Source organism: Nymphalis io, chromosome 20, assembly GCF_905147045.1.
Source record: "Nymphalis io chromosome 20, ilAglIoxx1.1, whole genome shotgun sequence".
Classification (NCBI taxonomy): Eukaryota; Metazoa; Arthropoda; class Insecta; order Lepidoptera; family Nymphalidae; genus Nymphalis; species Nymphalis io.
The window spans coordinates 9645060-9668301 of NC_065907.1; the positions used below are offsets into that span (position 1 = coordinate 9645060).

Here is a 23242-nt window from a genome sequence, read left to right on the forward strand (position 1 = left end):
TTTTTTAAACGCGGTAACTAGATCAGAACAGCTTAACCTTCATGACGTCATGAGGCAAAGGCATTACCACAAAATTGCTTCCCATTACCACATACGCTATATTTGTTGTACACAACCAAGGTAATGTAAATTCAAAGGTTAAAAAAATATAATATCGTAATAATAATGATTAATTACTAGACGTAAATTATGAACATTTACTCGACAGTGTGCACTTAATCGAATCGGTATTTACTTGTTCATTTTGAGATACATTTTATCTTAGAAAAACAAGCTATGCTAAATAATCATCTATTTTTATATAACTGATTCATCATTCATAATGCTAGAAGAAGGTACGACAAGAATGCGAGAGGAAACGGCAACTTTCACAAAAAACTGTCACCACTTTAAGCTGACCTCAGATCAAATTATTCGCTTATAATTTGTATTGATCAAGGAATTGTAATTCGCATACCAGATACAGCAATAGGAGAACATATTTGTAAAGTTGAGGTACGATACTTCAGAAAGAAATGAATCCTATTTATTTATAAAATCTATCGTACACAAACATTATAAGCACAGAATACATAGCAGGCTTAAAGCGCGCGAAAGCGACCTTATCGCAGATATCTCTTCCTAATGCCTGATCTCTCTTCAGTCATTACATTACGCTTTAACCTTCTTGACCTCTCATTAAACTAGACATAGGCTTTGTTTTATAATAGAGAATATTTTTTTATTTATTTAAAAATATATGTTAATAAATATTTATAGTAATTTAAAAATTTAAATAATCTCTTAGAGTTATTAGTATAATTATAATAACGATATAAGACATTTTTTGGTATTTATTGTTTAACACGGTTACTATACAACACCAAATAATAATACCCATTATGCGCTGCAACGACTTTGTAGTTTTATTCAATTTGTATTTTGATAGCACTTTGCCAGAAACCTGCAAGTGTCAACAGCAACTATACAAGCGTTCGACACAATCAGATATATGATGTATAAGCACATAAAAAACGAACAAAATATGCATTACAATTGTTATACAACACTACACATTATACATAACTGATCCCGTGAATCATAGTAAAATGTTATATGGTATATAACTTTTAAAACTGATGTTACTTTTAAAAATGTTGTTATTTAATACAAAAAAAAAACTTTCAAATTAGTCCCTGAGATTAACGCGTACGAACAAAGTCTTTGAAGACTTTTATATTAAGACATTAGTATGGATAAATAATACAAGAGCACAACATATTAATGAACGCATCGTTCCTATATAGTAAAACATTAATTTCTTAATGCGAATAAAAACTAACATAATAAGCTGTCAAAGTAACCACTATTCCCGCGATTTTAAGATTATTTTAATTCAAATGATAATATCTTAAACGTTTCGCAGATGTAGAAATGTCAGATTAAAATGTAGTTTATATCTTTAATCTTAATGGTTGAATTAGTATCTATGGAATGTATTTTATTTAAATGAATATAAACATTACAAACAATTAAGTACGTAGGTTTCTTACGTTCGAAATCTAGAAACGAAAGTTTGAAAACAGAACGTTTTTTTTATTTATTTCTTGGAATACTTTTTAATTGTTTTTTCTATATATTGATTTTGACCTTTTGTATTTTATTGAATTTTTTTTTAATATAAAGTAAGTTTAATACAAAGTAATTTATTAAATACGTTTTATAAGAAATTTTTTCATAATAATTCATCTAATAACAAGTATAAAATATACCAGATGCATGGCATAATTTGCCAAAAATGTATTTCATTTAACTGAATATAATTTTTAAATAGACCTAATTTTGAAAATGTTTCAATCGCTCATTCAGAATATAAGATAAACTCAATCTATAATATAAAATATCAAATAAAATTTTCGCATAAATTCACGCAAATCTCATCAAAATCGGTTCAGTGGTTTAGCCGTGAAAGCGTAACTGATAGACAGAGTTGCTTTTACCTTTGTTATATTTGTATAGATACTTAAACATTCTTTCATTACCACCATTTATTGACAACAGATCCAAGAATTCGGTGGTCGAGCCTAAATTATGTTAATTGGTATACGACAAATATGGAATAACTTTCGTTCGAAGGGAAAGTGGAATGGAAATGTCGACTGGTGGTCAAATGTTATGCGTCGTGGTCGACTAATTTGTCTTACGGAACTTTTTAATAATAACTCCAATATCAGAAACTTCTGTGGGCGCGATGTGAGTAAAATTGGTATGTAGTATAACGCTTTCAATCCTCGAATTCACTAATTATTACGTATATTTGATGATTATATTAAAGTATATAAATTTTCTGTTGTATTTTATTACCATCTATAATATAATATATAGTAAAAAAAATATGTCTTTCTTTCATAATAATAATAAAAGATATAAAGTAATATTAAACACAAATATTTAAAAAAAGATAAATATACAATTACTAGCATATCGCAATAATAGAAAAGACTTCAACGCACGCGCAATTGAAGATACGCGTCACGAAAGGTAAATCTTTTTAAAAGTTTTTACGCATCCGATTAAAGCGTTACAAATTTTAATTTACTACGGCTTTCAATCTAAGTAAGTAATTAATTAACCATAGCGACAATTTTGAGCATTAAAAAATCACAATATTTTTATAGCTTTAAACGTGTTTTTTTTAGGCGCGATCAGTATAAAAGTTCAAGATTTAGTTTGAGTGCAACGTTTCTATATGTAACATTTGTTTTGCAAAATTATTCAGTACTATCACGTGAAAGAGTTGATCTTTTTATATTTATTTTAAAACATTACGTTAAAAGTACATTCATAAATAAGTTACTTATGATTATTTTCTTTTTATGTATGATTTTTTTTAACCTGTATTTTTTGTATGATGTTATAAATAATAACATTTAAGCATTAAAATTATTATTACTAAATTAAAAGGTAACATTATCTTAAGCTAACTCAGATTTCAAATTATAAATAAAACTAATAAAAGATTTTAGAATATATAAAATATAGAAATACGTATAGCTTATAACTCTTTTACATGTACATCATTGGTTATTAATTAAAAATAATAAATTATTTTTATAGTTAAATGATGTTATTAAATGATGATTATTAAATTATTTTTAAGCAGTTTGATGGATGACGCAATCAATAGAAAAGGGACAACTTCACTGAGTCACGAATAATATTATGAGTGAGACATTTGTAAAGTGGATCGTGGCGTACTAAGCTTTGCCCCTTACTTCAAATTAGGAGACTACTTTGACTAGCCGCTATAGAAACTGTTTCTTACTGTATATAAATAGTATGGAAGGTTCTCATTAAAATGCATACTTGTTTAAGAGCATCATCTTTTTTAATCCCTTCTTGATACTTAAAATATATGTCAGAGATAATAAATTTAAGCGGGTAAACGACGTCACTTATTAGAATAGCAACACCACACAACGTGATGTATGTTGTATAGGTTGGTCGGTTGTTAGACGTCAAGTTGTGAAAATATAAGACGAGTGCCTATTTTATTGTACAGCCGAATAATGGAAATATAAATTATAATGGTGTATCTGTCTATTCGTTTGTCTAGCGACCCCCTTGGTCTCTTGGTCGCTTGCTCTCAGGACAGCGCCAGCGCCGGACGTGCGCACTGACTGATTTAATAAAATCAACATATTGGACGGCAATGGCGGCCATTAAAATGGCAATCCATTTGAATCCGCGACATATATATGGTGTCAAACTTGAGAGACGCTTAATATTGAGGGGACGAGAGTAGGAGATAAAGTACATTTTTATAATAATTTACATTATAGTAGCATTGTGTTCTGAATCTTTGTCATAAAAATAATCTGCAGGACGAAATATATCGTTACTCCTGTTTGCTACTACACATAAAAGGAGATAGCAATATAGCATTACATACGTACAAAATCTCAGACTAGATTCAAATTCGTTTTTACATAACACCAGAAAGCTTCATGGATCAGGACTCGATCAAACAAGATGTGTGTCATGTGTCATGTGCATTGATGCGTCTTGCACCGTTACAGCAATTTATATTGCGACGATGTTATACTAGATTTCTAAGAAAATTACAATAATGTAACAAATATATTATCCCTTGAACTTGACAGCTATTTGGATGGAAGATGTATAGTGTTAAGTACTTTTGTTATTTATAGATTATATTGTTGTATAAGCGAATGCATCGTTTCATAACATAATCATGATCTTTATAAATATATTAAACAAAAATATAAAAACTGCTATATAAAATCATAGTAGACTTTTCATGTCTCTATGGTGAGAGGCTTGGAGTCGCTAGTCTAATGCGAGTTTTTTGATACACTTGTGGAGGATTATCGGACATGAGTTGAATTATAAACAAAAATTAAACACACAACAATTCAGTTGTGATTTCCCAAGTTTGAACCTGCTATATAAAAATATTTTTAATAGTACTTGAATTTATTATACAAAAATGAGAAGTTATTGCAATTGTTCAATGCAACCTGTTGTATTCACCTCGTGATAATATAATAATATGAAATTCAATCTTTAATATGGAACCAATATGTAAATAAAGATAATCATTGATTGATAACTGTTCCTGATATATAGTTTAAAGTTCAATTCTACATTTAGATATATTAAAAGCATATTTTTTTAATTGTATTATAACATATTATATACGTTTATGAATATATAACATTATACAAGATTATATAAATTAACAAAAAATACATCGCATTTACATATTGATTATACATTTTATATAGTCACAATGTTTTATTTAATAAATAAGTAGAATATAATAACAATTCTTTTTTCGTTCGTGCCTTTATTTATCTTTATTGCTAAATCATTTATTTTTTGGATTACTTACAAGTATAAGAAAAATAACAATTAATGCATATTACAAGCGTTATCCATAATTGTGGGTGCAGCATCGTTACTCGGAAAGCTTCACTGTTCATTTTCGCTTCTCCCAGCTCATGCACTTCCATTACGGACAGTTTTCTGTCAAGTTACTACGTACGTTGAGAGCTTACCAAATAGTTAATGCAGAAATCATAACTCCGTATAAAAGGCAATAAGACGGGTGTTGATAATTATGATCCTTTTACCGCCATATTCAGTAACCGTTATATATTATTTGGCCAGTTTTATTAGACACAAGGTCTTAGATATATGTAATTAAAAATACTGTTGTTTATTGAGATGTGTTGACAGAACACCAGAGCCAAAACTGGTTTGCAAAATTTCAAGCCATGATCCAGCAATTTATGTTGAAGATAAAACACGTTCTGGAAGGCCAGATACGGTGATGAAGACACAATAAGGGCATTCATTGATGCAGACCAGCGAATAACAACTTTATCGTATTCGACCGTTCAATCAGTTTTATGTCAGCAAAGAACAAATTATATGAGCGTTGAATCATGCTACTACCAGAAAGGTGGACCTTTGTATAAAATATAACAATACATCTTTATAAAAATAATGAAATTACTTTCCAAACAACCTAATCGGCTAAATATCCCTTCGTAATACATACCGTAACATGGCAATACAACTTGTATTGCCGTGCAGATGTTTGTGGGTCAATTTATACGCTCTTACAAGAGGATCTTAAGGAATGTACGTTCAAAAATACCTTACAAACTAACCCACTTGCTCAGAAATTTTATAAAGAATATTAACGAATTATATAGAATATTCGCGCGTTAAATATTATTATAAAATTTTAACAGTACACCTTGAGAATAAATTGATCGTAAGTGACTATTATATATAAAATCATCATATATATCATGATTTTTTATAAATAACCACCAGATGTTAAATCATCACTTTCGACCTCTGACATTGGCTCTGTAAGAAATAGTAAGCCTTTATATTGTTAATACGACACCAATCAGGATTTACATTATACTAATACTATATTTTCGATCGAGAGTCATTTATTGACATTATATATCTCGGTCAGATATGGAAGCATAACGATACATATTTGTGATGATGTTGTCTTCCTGACTTTGTTTGTTCTCAAAGTAGACTAGACAACTGCTACGGATATTATAATGCACAAGTACACAAATGCAAGTGTTTTTCTATTTCTTTCGTCTCATAACCTGATGATAAATCCTTTTTGATCGGAAAAAGCTCAGGCGCATGATCAACGGCTTAACGTGCTTAAGTTTTCTTAGGTGGAACTAGTGTCCACACGGACATAGTACTCAAACCGAGTAAAAAAATCTATCTTGATCAAAATATAAAATCATTCAAAATACCAATAATAGCAATTAATATTTTGTTATGAATGTATTACTTAAATTAGAATATAACGCCAAATTCAATAATCACTTACAAACGAAGCTCACCTGTGGCAGCTGAGAGCATGTTTTGAGAACGCATGCATCACGCGTATATCATAAATTCATGTATCATTGTCATGTTATTCGTGAAACGACAGATTGACAACAAATGAATGGTGTTAACGATATAGATAGATAGATTAAGACATAAATCAAAATACAAATTGTACAACTATATCTGTATTCATAGCAATGTAAAGCTGAGCAGCTTGTTTATTTGAACCCGCTAATCTCAAGATTTACTAGAACAAATTGAACAAATGATTTTGCGTTAGATAGCCTGTTTATTAAGGAAGGATATAGTAATAGTGCTAGCCATCTAATACTGCCTGAATCTAGAACTAAGAGTGGAAAAAAGATGATTATTTTTTAGGGAGCAAAACTTTATAACAATTTACCTAAACAAGTAAAAACTCTAACAAATTTTTCTATGTTTAAATCTCGACTTTATAACCATATCCTGTGTAACGATTCTCTGTTAAAATAATTAATTGAAACTGTTATCTCATCTGTTTTGTTGATCCGAACGAATTGTTATATTCATAAGTTAGATATAAGTTCTCATGTAAATGACGTTGTCGTAATGAGAATAAAGTTCTATAATCTCAATAGGCTGTATAAAATAACGATACTGAACGCAACCCATCGCGCAGCAGTATAGTTTTGGACTCGAGTAAAACCGCGCGGAACAGCTACTTTATATATAAGTATGTAATTCTTATCAGTTTATACTTTTATAGGCCTTTAATTTCACAATAAATGAATAAGTTTAAAAACATATGTATAAAAAAAACAAGTTTTTAAATGGGTACCATTTTAAACGAATTATTTTATCGTCAGCGCCGTTATTTTCGTAATCTTGTAACGATTTGATTCGTTTCGAACGATTCGTTTTTCTTTTATGCCGCCCCTAAATTGGAGCCCAGGCCTAATTCGTATAAACGGATAAGCTGTTTTAAATTGATCACTATGTTTCATTCGATTTTCGTTCTTACATATGCATAATATGCAAAACAAATCCTATTCAACAGTATTAAATTGATTTTAAATAACTAATCCATTTTGGATTACAAAACATCCTGCCATTTCCAGTGAAATTGAATTCTTATGATAATTCGATCGTTAAAATATATTGATACGTTGATGAATACTGTTAATGTTGAAACGTTAAAATACAGGGGACCGGTCCACCATTAATAAATTATACATGGGACGCGATCGCTTTCACTATTAACGTCTACAGGGAAAGCGTAACGATTTATAAATTAAAAACCCATTGTATTGAAACATTTTTAATAGAAATAAATGCTTATACTTTGGTACTTATTATTTTATATTTAAGTTTATGTTAATGTTATAATATATGATAATTAAATAGAACTATTGTTTGTGTTATGTTAGCATAAATTAAAAAGTCGTAATTGCATGTAATTTGTAAGCCAATTATGAAATTGTCTATAAACATAAAAGTGCCATTATTAACGTACACAAAAGTTTTTTTTTTGTTGTAAAAATAATACTAAAACTAAGTAATACATATTATATTATTTATTTTAAAAACAAACACACATAAAACGTACAGTAGTTGGCAGAGTCGGAAATATGTCATTACATTATATAATTGCACAAAAAATATCAACGTGTTTACGAACTTCATGGCTAAAACCATTAAACCATCTGGTTACTTGTATATATTTAATTCATATTTCTTTTTATCTTTTTAAGATTTTGCCTTAAAAGTATTTTATTTATCAATATTTAAAATTTATTAAAAATTGTAATATGCAATATATACCTTGAAAAAATGAACTAATAAAAAAATATATAAACTTACCTATTGATACAGCCAATAAAAATAGTAATCCACAAAAGAAATATTTCGAAGACTTCATTTTTAAAATAAAATTCGCACTTTCACTGAAATACACAATTGAACTCACTCTATTTTAACTAATGTACACTAGCCTTTTACTTATAAGGTCAGCCAACATTAACTAGTAGCAAAAATATTCATTTTTGTTTACATAAAGACACAATATATACCCGTAATCAAAACATTGTTTTTATTTTGCAAACGTCAAAAAGTTCGCCTCGAAATGGCGCTGAATCAAATATTTCCCGCGCATCGGGCCCTCTCGTTCGAAAGTCAAACGTCTACTGCGCTTGTTACTGGCCAGTCAGGTGCATGTAAACGGAACGATCACTCGACGGATTTAAGAATTCATTAATTGATACAGACATTTTTAATATTGGAACGACTTCTAAATTTCGTCGAGTAATAATAATTTACACACGCCAGCTATGCACGCACACAGTGTGATTGATTTCGTGACTGCAAAGATTGGAAACGAGTGGGCTAATAACATTGAACTCTTACTTTATTAAGATATATTTAATTGACTTTTGGTTTTGCCCGTTTAAGTCAAATTCCTTCAAAACCAGTACCTGAACTTATTCAACATTGTATTCATACGTTGGAACAGATAATTAATAAATACTGTTACTTCTTATATATAAATAATATTTAAGTACCAAATTGTACAATTTAATATCAATCATTATTTATATTTTTATTTATTTTATAAGTTAAAAGTCAACCTGATGAGCCAACAGATGCTGCCATTAAATTAAATATAAAACATTAAATATTATTTAAGTCTATAAACATAAACTTTAAGCCATTACGTTTTTCTATAGAGCAACGCAATGTATTGCTATTTGGTGCTCCTTATATTACGACAATGGGGACCAACCCGTCTAAAAAGTCTTGTCGAAGGTAATAAATTTGTTAATTGTTTTACAGTATCAGCCATATCAGTAACAGCCTGTGAATGTCCCATTGCTGGGCTAAGGCCTTTTCTCCGTTTTTGAGGACTTCTCGCCTACCTTTTAGCGATAATTGTTAGTTTATTACATAATATCTTTGATAAAAGCTAAATCACATGTGTTTTTAATATTAATATTATCAAAATAGTATTAAAATGTTGTCTTCATGTTAATATTAAGAATGATATGAAAAGCTTTAATCACATAGATTATATATTGAAGCTAAATAATTCTACGAAAATCACTTTATAAATTTAATCTAATTTTTTTATCATCTTCATTTATTTTTGATGATATAAAGCCACTCAGAAACACAAAGTTCTCCACTCAGAATCAAAAAATTTTAGACTGCTCTCGTTCAAGACATATGTTGTCATTAATTTGGTTTAGAATTTAAATGCTACAGAAGTAGTTCATATTGAGATATATTATAATATATTTATTTGAACATTTTATGCTAATAAAAACAAACAAATGTAATAGGAACAATCAAGTCATTTATAAATAACAAAAAAAGAGCTTAAAATTTTACTACACAGCTGTCTGAAATCGAAAATAAAAAGTTCGCTCAGTTTATATCAGTTTTAAGTCACAAGGAGCCTTAGAGTTCCAACATCGATATATATCTTGAAAAGGTCTTCGAAGTCATAAAAAAAACTAATTTAACGTATCTAATAGATCCAGCATCGTAGCTCGCCATCTAGCATCGGCCAGGCGGCTGCCAGAGATGCATCCTTCAGGAGGACATGCAGTTTATAGACTACTGGTGGTAGTGCTTTTTTCAAGCTCGTCAATATACCACCTACTCATCACATATTCTACCGCAAAACAGAAGTACCTGGTATTGTTATATTCCGGTTATACTTACATAACATTTTAGTTCCCAGGGTTGGTAGTACATTGACGATGTAAGCGATGGTTAACATTTCTTACAATCCCAATGTCTATAGGCGATGGTGACCAGGTGGCCCATATGCTCGTCCGCCTGCCTATACTATATAAAAATATAAATATTTGTTCTATTACAGAGCTGTAGTAACAGTGGTATATTTATACGTTAAATGTTAATAAAATTTGTATGTACCAAAGAGATATATAAACATTTAGGACGTTTAGGAACAAGGGTATTTTGATAATTTATGTTAAAAAATTCTTGCCGACTTTTCTCGGTAGAATCAACATTCTGAACCGAGGTCTTAATGTGTTTGAACGATGATGCCACCATGTCGATCTGACCCAGGATCAGAACTCGAAACCTAACCAACTGCAACGAGGCTAGAGATGTGGCGGAGTCTAGGAGATATCTTGAAAACTGTTCACCGCTGGAAATGGAAGATCTGTGTGCGTGTTTGAATAAGGCTCTGGACGGTTTAGGTGATACATTTATTTCGCCCGTACGATGTCAGGACAGGCAGCCAGTGTATATCTATATAATAGCTATAATCTTTATTATAAACAAAATATTGTTATATGTATATTCAAATTACGGCCCGTTTAATTAAAAAAAAAAAAACACAATATAGGCCGCTGGGGTCAATGCATAGGCAATTATAACTATTCTTTGTAATTAATTAGGAAAAGCGCACCCACAGATTACAAAGCCTGTATGCTAATACACAAAGTTTACAGATAGACAAAACGTACTGTGCGTTGTTGAATTTGAAATGTTGAAACAGGGTGTGCACGGCACACATTTTAGAAATATTAGATTAAATTTTTAAGATTTAATTATTAATAAACATTCCATAATATGTTAAGATTTTAATTTGATTTAAGTTATTAAGAGTTGATTTGTTTTCCTTCACCGTCAAGCACGAGATTAATTGTAAACACAAATTAAGCACATGCAAATTCAGTGGCGCTTGCCCGGGTTAGAACCCTCGATCATCGGTTAAGATTCGCGCGTTCTAACCACTGGGCCATCTCGGCTCTCACAGATAAAGCTTTTATATAGTTTCTACCTTGTCTATGATTTATATAAGTTTATCTTTAATAATTTTATTTTTAGATTAAACATCGAATTTCATCTCTATCAGTTAAAATAAAATCATTTTTTTTATAATACACGATTCCTATATAGCTAACGCTGGTAAGTGGTAAGTGTTCGTGAAATTTTACCTTTATAGTATAACAATGTAACGGAAAGTATTTTATTGTAATTACATTAATAACGGAAGTTTTCTTCCTGCAAACAAGTTTAATGAATATCAGGTTTCTCTTTTTAAATGCAATTTATTCTATTGATGCTCTTATTACTAATCTACATCGACATCAATGAAGCCAAATACCTACGGGTATGGTATATTATACGTAGGTATGTTTTGTGTGTGTATTTTTATATTCAATAAAAATAAACATGATTAAATTAACTTTCTTGAAATTATTTACTTTGAGAAATTATGTAAATTTTCAAATATTCAAATTAATAGCTACTGTACTAAACATGACCGCTTGGAATAGTGATAAATATGCTACGTAATGCTAATTCCAGGCACACATCCCGAGGTCCGGGGTAAAATCCCAAGTCGGGCCAATGAAATGTTTTTGAGTTTTTCTGTTGACAATTCTCAGTAGCAGTCCGGAGTCTGGAAGTGTGTTCTCCCGTGCCTCGGAAAGCACGTAACACCGTTGGTCCTGCGCCTGAGCTCTTTCCGGTCGTGTCGGGTTGCCGTCCTATCGGATTATGAGAGTTAAGGAAAAGAGAGTGTACCTGTGTTTGCGCACACACTTGTGCACAATAATATGTCCTGCGCAATTTACTAATCTCTCTTGAGTTTGGCCGCCGTGGCCGCAATCGGTCTGGAGGACTACTATTATTATTATCAAATATGTTAGCAGCATTTTCTTGTTAAGTTACAATTCCGATTCTTTAGTCGAAAAATTAACCAGCCTGTGACGGGGTCACCTGTGAAGTTAATAAGACAGGTTACTGTGTGTTTTAGAAATGTTTTTGCACTTTGCAGTATTGCTCCAAAGTCCAAGTGCAATGTTTGTATAACGTCTATCATTTGATATAAATATAAAATATAACAACAGCTTCAAATAATCAAATATATATTTTATAAATCTTTTCATATTATTTTCATAATTTATATTTTTTCTCTGTATTTAATAGAATTTGCCAATATTCATCTAAGCGCCATCTATGATTTGCTATGAGAAATATGAATGAAACGATTGTTCTGATAATAGATGGCAGTAAAAATACCGACGCTTTTTTTTCTCCTAAATTAAACCATTTTGTTTCATGATTATCCATAACAATAATTTCAGTAAATATGTTACTATAAAGATAATCTAAGTACAGATAATAATAATATCTATTATAATACTGATTGCATTTACTTCTTAGCATCTTTAAATATAGATGGCGTTTACAAGACAAGTGTCAGTTTAACCGCACAGATTAAACTAAAATACTTGTATTTATTTTCGCCTAGTTTTAAAATTTTAAACGGAAGCATAATACAATATGTTATCTGTTTTTTTTAAAGAAGACTTACCACAAAAACATTAAATTATTAGAGTTCTCAGTTTAATCTAGCTAACTATTCCTTTATTAATTTATTAACTTGTAATAATATCCTAAACATTTTTTGACGCCATCTTCAGTTTTATAAAGATTGTTCGCCAATCGCCGTTCGTACGTCGCTGGCAGTGAACGGAACGAAGTGCTGTCGTATAGATCGCTGGCTGGCCGTCGGGCTGAAAATAGTGAACGAAGTATGAGTTTTCGAAATATGTTCGAATAAAAAGTGAACAGTGAGTGACTGTCATCGAGCAAGATGGTTGATGACGTGAAAGATATTACGGAAAAAGCTGAAAGTAAAGGTATTATGTGCATTTAAAATCGATACGTGCTGTTTTAGTGTGAAATGTGATCGAAATCGCCTAACCCTAAACGCGTCGTGGCCCCACGTCGTGGGTTCGTGCACAGCTTTCGAGAACGTCCGCAGTGGGTTGTGGCCGACGCAGTCCGATGTTTTGTTTTTCATCTTCAATTGGACGTCTTTTGACGTCGTGGTATGTTCTAAAATTAGAGAAAAGGCTACCAGACGGTGAGAAGTGCGCAGGAATGTACAATAGGCGATAGGACTACCGGACCTTCTGTCATTTGGTCAGCAATGTTTTAGTTTTGCCGGATTCCTTGCATAGTTACCGTTATATCGTGCAATACTGTCGCATTTTGGCAAACCATTCGCAAAGTGAGTTGCAAATATTGTAATGGTTTACAATATAATATTTCTTGAGTCATGACATTATCAATTGATACTCTGACGTAAGTACGCAAGTATTTTGCATGTATGTGAATAAATTTTCGAGAGTACAGCACACATTGAAGCACTGCAAACTGCTCACTTTCTAGTTATCTTATCAATTCCTCTATCAACTTTTTCATGCGCAAATTGATGTGCTTATTACATGACTATCTTAATGGAAATTGCATATTATAAAAAAATATACTTTGATAAGCTAGAGAATACTGATTGGTGCTAGTGTCTATAATATATGATATTAATTAAATAATCAATATAAATGTCTCGAATCTCAAATGATACATATAAATATTTTGATACCTTTTTAGGTTATCAATATGACCTTGTTATATAAATACAAAAAACAGATGATAAGTATGTCTGTTTGCATTAAAGGATCTAATAAATAATCTATCTAAATAAGTTTAATCCAAATAAGTACCTTAAAATCATATGGAGAAAAAAGGGATTGGCTTTAAATAATATTAAACAGAGATCTGCAAAATGTACAATATAATTAAAAATATTTAGTTATGATCAAGCCATATCAGCAACTGGCTAGCTTACATTGACGCCAGATATTAAAGTTACAATGATAAAACATGAAAAGTCTTCCATTTCATCATTCACATTTTGAAAAAAAAAATTCTACTGGGATCTTTAAAATTCTGTGTATGTGGTAAAAACATATAATTTCCATTACTTTTCAAAGAAACACCCTTTTTAGGAAGTTGCTAATATTTCCAACATTATATCATTCATATGCTTTAAAAATTTTACAAGCTGTGCATTGTTCTTAGGATGACTTGGTCGCTTACTCGCTCTTAGGCCTGAGAATATTTATTTAAGTAATTACTACTCATATTTTTAACTACAAGAGTGTTTTGAAAAATGTTTAAAGTATGTATAATGATTGTTTACTTGTAATGAAGAAGACAAAGAAAAACAAGCTGTCCACAACTTAAATTACTTGTTTACTGTCTTTTGTGTTAATGTATATTTATACAATTAGAAACAATTATCACAGTAAAATTTGATTTACTATATGCTTTGCCATTATATATCAATTACCAAACTCAAATTGAGTCAATGAATTAATCCCGAAATATACGTAGTCTATAGATATATAGTATTTAAATGTTACAACCGTCAGTATAATATTATTTGATGCATCGCTTTTGTATATTATATTTGATATCTTTATAAAGGTATACTTTATATATTTTGGCCATGGAGATATTTTTTTATTATTATCCCCTTGAAATAATATGCTCCGATTAAAAAGTATGTATTTAGTTCCAAGAATTTTACTTCTTCATACATAGCTTATCAAAGATAATAATTATAATGCTGCATTATTATCACTAAAAGTGATAAATGCAACTTGGTCAAGTTAAAATGTAAACTAAAAATAATCTAATTGTATTAAAAATGTCTAGATAATTTTTTTTCTATCTGATATCTTTTAGTTTTTTGTTTTATAAAGATATAAATTAATATACTATTTTCTTTGCATTAATATTATTTCAGCTGCCACAATTGCATTGCTTTTTGATTTAAATTTTGTTGCTGAATCATTAGATGTTATTAACTTGGTCAATTCTATTTATATTTTATTTTTAATTTTATATAATATGCTCAATATTATTCATAAATACTTTAATTTAAATTAAAATGAAAATTCAACATACGCTATCGGCATCCTTGATGACATTTTGAAATCGGTGTCATAATATGTGTGTTTTAATTATAAATCTTATACACCCATACAAGAATGCCTTATACAAAGAAATGAGTCAACCTGTGTAGGAGCTAGCATTAGTGAATATAATATGCTTGGTAACACTTCAAATTTGTTTGTGGCTTATTCATTTTATTCTCTCCCTACTAGTATAAAACCTGTCTGTTTGAGCATCAGACAAGTAATGAATTGAATTTGATGAAAATTTTATCGTTAATAGTTTACGATGAAGACTTGAAAATTGGTATTTAAACTCGTGAAAAGTAACCAATGTAATTTGGGTGTCCTTCCTAAGAAATAAAGACTTGTTGTCAAATAATAGAAATATCAAATAATATCTTTAATAGGTATAGCTTTTCACTTGAGGTTAATTTCATATAAAAAGTGTTATAGCATTGCCAAACTACCTCTTTCACTTATCAAATTAACTGTTAAAATAAAATACTATTTTACAATCTCTGTTTTTATTACAAGAACAGTATGAATAAATCAAACAGGACAATAGATCAAAGTTATTGTCAATACATTATGTTGTGTCTTTACTCATAGAACATAAATTAAATATATATAAATAGAAATTTGAAATAGCTACCATACAAATAAGGACCGAGTGGAATGGTGGCAAGAATGTTAGCAACATTTCCCTGTTGAATTGTAATTCCGATAATCCTGTCACTTGTGGGAGTTTGTACATTATTACTCCAAGATCCGAGTATTTCATTTGCAAATGGCACAAAGATATAATATGGAAATTGACTGTTTGAAACAGTTTTGGTATTTGACATACATTTTAAACTGATTTCAGTTACCATTGTTTTAATTAAAATGTACCAAAGTAATCACTTTGTAATATTGTCTTTCAAAATATCCATCGGAGGAGAATTATACCATTTGATTTGAAGATATTTATTACTGGGTGTTGATGATTCAGCTTTATTAAATGATTTAATTTTTAACTTCATAATTTAAGAATAACAAGTCACATGTTTATTTTTTTTTATAATTTAAATTGTGACATACTGTTGCTTTTTTTTCTTCTAAATATGAATTAATTTTTAATTAATTATGTATATATTTTCTTTTATGTAACTGTACAGATTGAAACTATCTTATATATGGAATGTTATTACTTAAAGTAAATCAGTACTTACATCAAATATTATTGTAGTCAACAAATTTGTCTTGGAATTCATATAGTCTATAGTCAGTTTCAAAAAACATCTATAAAATATAGTTTTAATTTTAACATTTCTATCGAAATATTGAAAGTATTCTAACTTATTTAAATAACAAACTGATTAAAATAATGGTATTGCTTAGAACCATTTGAAACTTTGTCTAAAGGAAATTTCACTTAAAAAATAAAAATTAATGTATAAATTACACTAGTGTTAATTGCGTAAGATAACATTAAGTAGGATATATAAAGTGGTTAATATTCTTATGAAAAGTTAGTAAAAATATAGCGAAAACCAGGGTTGTTGATCTCATTATATGATTTGCTGACGTTATTAATACTGATGTCAGTTATCGTGGTAATGCGTTGTCAATTAATTGCTCGTAATTTGTGAAAAAGGTGGAATTAAATCGTTTTCTCGTGCTGTTGGTGCTGGTCTATCATCCTAAAAACTTAAACAAATCCAAAAGACGTAGTCTTAAATTTGGTCAAGTTTTGCTCACTGATTTTGATTTTTTGGAAGTAAGCTTTGAACATTCACGTCACGATGACTGTTGAATGCGTTTGAATAAATATTTTGTAGGACTTACATTGGTTGTTTTAACAACTTGAAGCGCATGCATTGTTGATAAAACCTTAGTTTACTATTCATGCATCTAATAGATTTTAATTGATCTGGACTTTAATCCATATCATTGTGAAACACGAGCAAAACATAACGTTATTATAACCAGCTCCGTAACTATGAGGTGAACTGCAGTCTTTTGTTACAACCAACATGGAGATGTATAGTGTATATACATGAAAGCAATGGCTTTTCCTATCTTTAGATTGGCCTGTCTCGACCACAGCTCTCTTTTTAGCTTAAATAGAGATATTTCTCAGAGAATAAACAGAACTGTCTGTAACTCAAGTAAAGTCTCGGACACAAATTATACTATCCGCCGTTTAAATATTGGAGTCAGCTTCAAGATGTAAATTTGTTTTATTGAGCTAATTTCATATTATGGACAGGCCTTTTATAGCGGCGCGTTGACCTTTGCATAGATCAATGGGCGACGTGAGTATGTATTTTTAGCGTTTATTAAAAGTATGGAAAAGTATGAGAAGCCGAGATGGCCTAGTGGTAAGAACGCGTGAATCTTAACCGATGATCGTGGGTTCAAACCCGGGCAAGCACCACTGAATTTTCATGTGCTTAATTTGTGTTTATAATTCGTCTCGTGCTTAACGGTGAAGGAAAACATCGTGAGGAAACCTGCATGTGTCTAATTTCATTGAAATTCTGCCACATGTGTATTCTACCAACCCGCATTGGAGCAGCGTGGTGGAATAAGCTCCAAACCTTCTCCTCAAAAGGGAGAGGAGGCCTTAGCCCAGCAGTGGGACATTAACAGGCTGTTACTGTACTGTACTGTATTAAAAGTATATAATGTTGTTGATTCGTTGTTAATAGAAAATTTACCTGAAATGTACATTTAGCAAGATTTCGACGTAGCAATACGTAATCTTATCAACGGTTTTATAATCAACGAAATCGTTGATAAAAATGTATTGTTTAGTGAAAATATAAGCAAATTTTTGTATTAAAAATTTTCAACCATCAATTTTCAAGTGAGATTCCTTTGAACGATTGTTCAGTAACTAATAATATGTATTTGTTTTGCTATTAAATTTGTTTCGTGTTCGTCTAGACTGCGGTTATTACCTGCCTTAGTGCGTTGACTGCTTATAAATTTTAAATTTTATGAAAATGAGACTGCCTTGTTAGGAAATGACCTTGCGGTATCTTTGAAGGTATTGCATTTGAAAATCAACTCTATCGTGTTGTAATAAAGTGAAAATTGATTACAAAAAGTTTAGGTATTGTAAAAATATTTGTCACCTTGCCGTAATAATATGATTCGTGTAGGCATTAAGTGTTTAGGAAATCTTATACGGATGGAGAAATGTCGTGCTGAATATTGATTAGTTAGGACGCGAATTCGTGTATTGAATATCTCGGGGAAGCTTTCCAGACAGGGGTTACGAGTTTTGGATCAGCTTTCGTGAGTCATGGCTAACGTGTACCACATGATTCATCCATTCATGTATTACCAGAGACTATTTTCACTACCACAAATTGTTAATTAAACTTCGTGGCAAATTATAAAACATGCAAAATTCTTATTTCACAATTAAACTAATCAACTTTATTGTCTTAACATGAGAACAAAACTAATAAAGACTGAAGATATATATATATATATATATATATATCTTCAGTCTTTATTATTTTTTTTTATTAAGATATTTATATTCTTGAGTTATATATATTATTATATACTTTATATATATATATATATATAAAGGAACGTCAAATGTGTATACTACAGATACTATTAATTAGGTCTCCTTGTCTAAAGTTATTTTTTTTTAAGGAGAAAGGCAATAGAAATATTTCAAATAGTTATTCCTATTTTTCTCCTATAACTTTAAAATGGTCTTACACTGACTGTTTTTTCAAATAGTTGTTTTTTTTTGAAGTCGGACAATATAGCACTTTATATTGAACTAGTATGAGGGGGCAGATGTTTGGTCCCCATGTCCTTTTCTGTAAACCTGACAACATATATGCAAAATTTCTTGATGATCGGTTGATAAGTTAAAACGTAAAAAAATAACAAATAAGCAAACGTATTTCGCATTAACTTTCGTATTTATAATATTAGTAAACATACGTTTAAAAACATTGTAAGATGTGTAAAGCAATTCTTACAACGTCAAAGCGGCCGCCACCAACCAAGGTATCTAAGATGCTATGCCCCTAATGCCTCTAATCGCATTAGCGCATGCATCATTTAAACCAGAAAGTATTTGCAGTAGAAGTACCTAGTTGATTAGTCGGTATCCACTCAGACGAGGCTTTTCTGTGGTTTCCGAAATAATAGAACATTTCACACGAAAACATAAATTCTACCTCAGATCTCTTCCAAATCAATTCTATACTAGTAATATATATTTAACAAAATAACGTTACCGGTAAGTAAAGAATTTCTTGATATTCTTTCGAAAAGATGTACAATTTATCATTGAGATAAGATTATTCCAAACGTTTAACCCAATCTTTGCCAAGAAACGAAATGGGTTAAGTGAATGCAGTCAACTGATACGAACGGTAAAAATTATTGACCTATTATCATTCACATTTCATCTCGTTTATCAAATACTTTATTCAATGTAGTTGATGTAAAATAATCCCTTATTTCCTGATTAGTGTTTTGTTGTTGACAAACCACCTATCACCAAAGCCCATTGGCCCTAAGTAATATTAACCATCCTTTATGCGCCACCAACCTTGGGAACCTAGATGTTATGTCTCTTGTACTTGTTATATTGACTCACGCACCCTCCAAACCAGTAAAATGTGTGATTTGTTAAGGGCCAAGGGCTTAGGTTAGGATTAAATTTTCATTGACAATTGGTGTTGTCCTAAAGTTTTGCGCGTGCTAAATAATATAATTGAGTTAAGAGTATGCATATTTCGATTTTAGGAAAATTTTACTTTACTATCATACAATTTAAACTAATAAAAGTTATGCTATTTCTTTTCGGGCTATTATCAAATAATGGTTTCAAAAATTACACACACCTACTTACAGTTACGGCTCCGTTACAACTTTCTTAATTATGTTTTTTTCTTCATATACCGTTAATAATATACTGTCAGTAAATCGCGATCAGTTTGATGTAATTAGTTTTGATTTGAGGCTAGAATTCTAATTAGGCTTTCGTGTGTCTATCAAAATATCAATCAATGATCATAAACTGAATTTGTTTTTTGAATTTCAAAACCTTAATTATTAAATTAACGAGAAAGTTTAAAATTCTCAATACTCGTTTATTGCATATTTCCTTGAATGACATTACGACGATCCCAAAGTTATCAGACCGTGAAACGAATTCTTATTTTCTAAAGTTGGATTAAGCTATCTCTATTGGTTGGATTTGGAGCCTATCAGTCGCATGTTTTTGTCGTACTTAAAAGTATTTTTAAATTATATTATTTTAATTCATTTAACCTAATATATTGTGTGGATTCAATTTATATAAATACTGAAAAAGAACGGCATTTTTATTCTATTTCCATACAGCCAGTAGTAATAAATGATATTCATTATTGAATTAAATATTTTAAAAATATTTCGAGTATTAGAATATAAAAATGATAGCCCAAAACTGCAGTTCACATTGTCGAAGCTAGACTGTTTTTTGTCGAGATCGGTAACGCCACTTTTTATGACAAAGTATTATTCACAGAAGTTGGGCATTTCAAGCAAAAAATGCATTATACTGTAAGAAAAGTCGATCGAATCGTGTCGTGTGCCGGAGAAACTAGCCTTGGTTTCAATTTGAGGAGCAATCTGGGGACGAATTCTACTAACAAGTTATCGCAATCGAATCGAAACGTAATCGTTGCCGTTTAACTGTTTTCATATTCTAATAACATAGCGATACGAATACATATGGATAAGTTTATTTTTGAGAGGAATAGAATTGGGAACGTATCGTGACCGTTATTAATTATTAGAATTGTACCCCCTGTACTGGAATCTTGTATTGCATCTTTTACATGTTTTAGTTATTATTTTTATTTATAATACGAAGCCTTTCAGGGTACAGATAAGATATATTTATAGAAGATGCACAATGCTCATGTTCAATTCAATTATTTATTTTGCCTGCGAAGGAATTAATGCCTCAGCCTTGTAACACGGCCTCGAGTCAATGTAAATATTAATTACTCTAAGTAATTGAGACATTGTTGTCTTCGAAAACGCTTAATTCCTAATATCGATTACTTAAACTTCATAAAATGGTTATACTTCATAAAACTCGACTTTTATAAAGTCATACATTTTCAGATCTGTGCCAGCCCTTATTGTAGTTAGTCTTCTTGAGTTTATTGTAAAGATTTAATAGATTCGTTTTAAAATATTATTGGCACTCGATGTTTCTCTTGATTTAACGCTTGCTCGCCTTTGCTACCATTTGAATGTAAAGCATTCCTTCCTCATGACCTCCACATTGTTTATGAACTGTATAATAAATATGTATTGATCCAGTCCTCAATGAATTGTAGTGCATTCTTTTACTCACGAGTAATGACAAACATATGTTAGGCCTCTGTCACACTGTCTCAGTCAATGTCTAGAAATTTAATGAGCAGCTGTTGAACAGGTTTCGTTCGACAGCTCATATGCCGCTTCTTAGTACACTTGATATTTATGGAGAAGAGAATTATTCAATAGAATTATGTATAGATCTATATATGTTCTACATAAATAAACACTATACTAGCTCCGTTATATACCTGTTTGTCTAAATATATAATACACAACCTGGTTGATCGTAAAACGACATATTTCGTAAGTAAAATGAAATCTATAATTTAGGTACTTAGGTTACTTTGATAACTCACGCTTAGTTGCTTATATCGATTTTATGTTTTATTTTGAATGATTTTAGTGTTTAGGTTTTTTTTTATATAAAAACCAATTGTTACTACCAATTTGTTTAACATTAAGTCGCTTAAATAATTTATTATTGCTAACTAAAATAAATTACTTTAAAAATCTTAAAGTATGATTTGACTCGCTTAATGATTCTTATTCCGTTGTCTGTTATGGTTAATAATTTTTTTTAGTATCAGATGGATTGATATCACGATGAGGTTCAGTCGTCGCTAGGCCAGTAAATTTGGGCCCCTCAGTTTTCCTTATATATATGTGTCATAATTCCCTTGCCATGTTCGACTCATTCAGGTGCAGTATATTTTATTTACTTTTCACCTCTTAAGCTACCTTCTCATACATATATTCCCTTAAGTCCAATTACATTTTCCAAACTTTTATAACGTTGGCAACAAAATGATTGGCGGATATGTGGCATTGATTGATTTAATTCTTATTTTAAATCTGTAATCAATCAGTTGGCACCCAAAATTTAACGTCAGCTGTTGCTCGATTTGACCCACACGTACTGGTCAAATCGACCAACTGAGTTCTAAACAAGTTCCACTCAAGATATTGAGCTGCCACCCATCCACATGTATACGTTTCAATATTAATCAAACATTCCTAATTCTAGTGTGAATGTAGGTGGATCAATGCCGATACGAACTGACCTTTATATGTTTATAAGGCATGGTGTAGGCGTACGTGTTAGGAAATAATTGGGTCAGAACGGTAGAACGACGATTATTGAATTGGTAAAGTTTGTATTGAATGATGAATGATATTAAATGAGGATTTATATATTTTTATTAATATTAAATATGATCAAACGGGATTATAATTTTACTTGATAGTAGAGATGTGTGCTAGAGTGTTTGTGTAGTAACTATTCATTACTTATTCTACTGCTAAACTGCACGTAGTATTGTTGTATTCCGGTTTGAAGAGCCAGGGCTATATATACTTTGTTACCAAAGTAGATGGCGCATTGGTGATGTGAGAAATGGTAACTATTTCTAACAGCGCCATTAGTCACCACTTATCATCAGGTCCATTTGTTAGATAGGCTAGCTATTAAAAAAAATGTAATTCAAACTATAGCTACACATAAATACACATACACTAACATATAAATTATTTCATGTCAAAACATACATTCTTAGAGTCTAAGGCTCAATGATGTGGAAGACTTATGTTTTTATAATCTCCACCTTACACACACACGCATAACTATGTACCGACTTATAATTGATATTACATACATTCACATATATTAAATAATACTGTGTTCTAAACGTGTTTGTGAATATTAGATGTTCATATTATTGGACGTTTCTTTGTATTTATTTCTCTAGATGTGG

At 30.5% G+C, this 23242-nt stretch overlaps 2 protein-coding genes across 13 annotated transcripts in view; one reads left to right on the plus strand and one right to left on the minus strand.

Moving 5' to 3' along the window:
* Positions 1-8511, minus strand: part of LOC126776321 (uncharacterized) — a 53939-nt gene extending 45428 nt beyond the window's left edge. For both annotated transcript variants that reach the window (XM_050498760.1, XM_050498759.1), the window contains exon 1: positions 8221-8511. In XM_050498760.1, coding sequence (XP_050354717.1) covers positions 8221-8278 — 58 coding nt within the window. In that variant the 5' untranslated portion in view covers positions 8279-8511. The remainder of the gene's footprint in view (positions 1-8220) is intronic.
* Positions 8512-12826: 4315 nt separating this feature from the next.
* LOC126776317 (MAP7 domain-containing protein 2-like) overlaps positions 12827-23242 on the plus strand; it is a 47206-nt gene continuing 36790 nt past the window's right edge. For 10 of the 11 annotated variants that reach the window (XM_050498740.1, XM_050498745.1, XM_050498743.1 and 7 more), the window contains exon 1: positions 12828-13043. In XM_050498740.1, coding sequence (XP_050354697.1) covers positions 12998-13043 — 46 coding nt within the window. In that variant the 5' untranslated portion in view covers positions 12828-12997. Of the gene's footprint in view, positions 13044-23242 lie in introns of all 11 variants that reach the window. The other variant, XM_050498741.1, reaches the window with a different exon arrangement.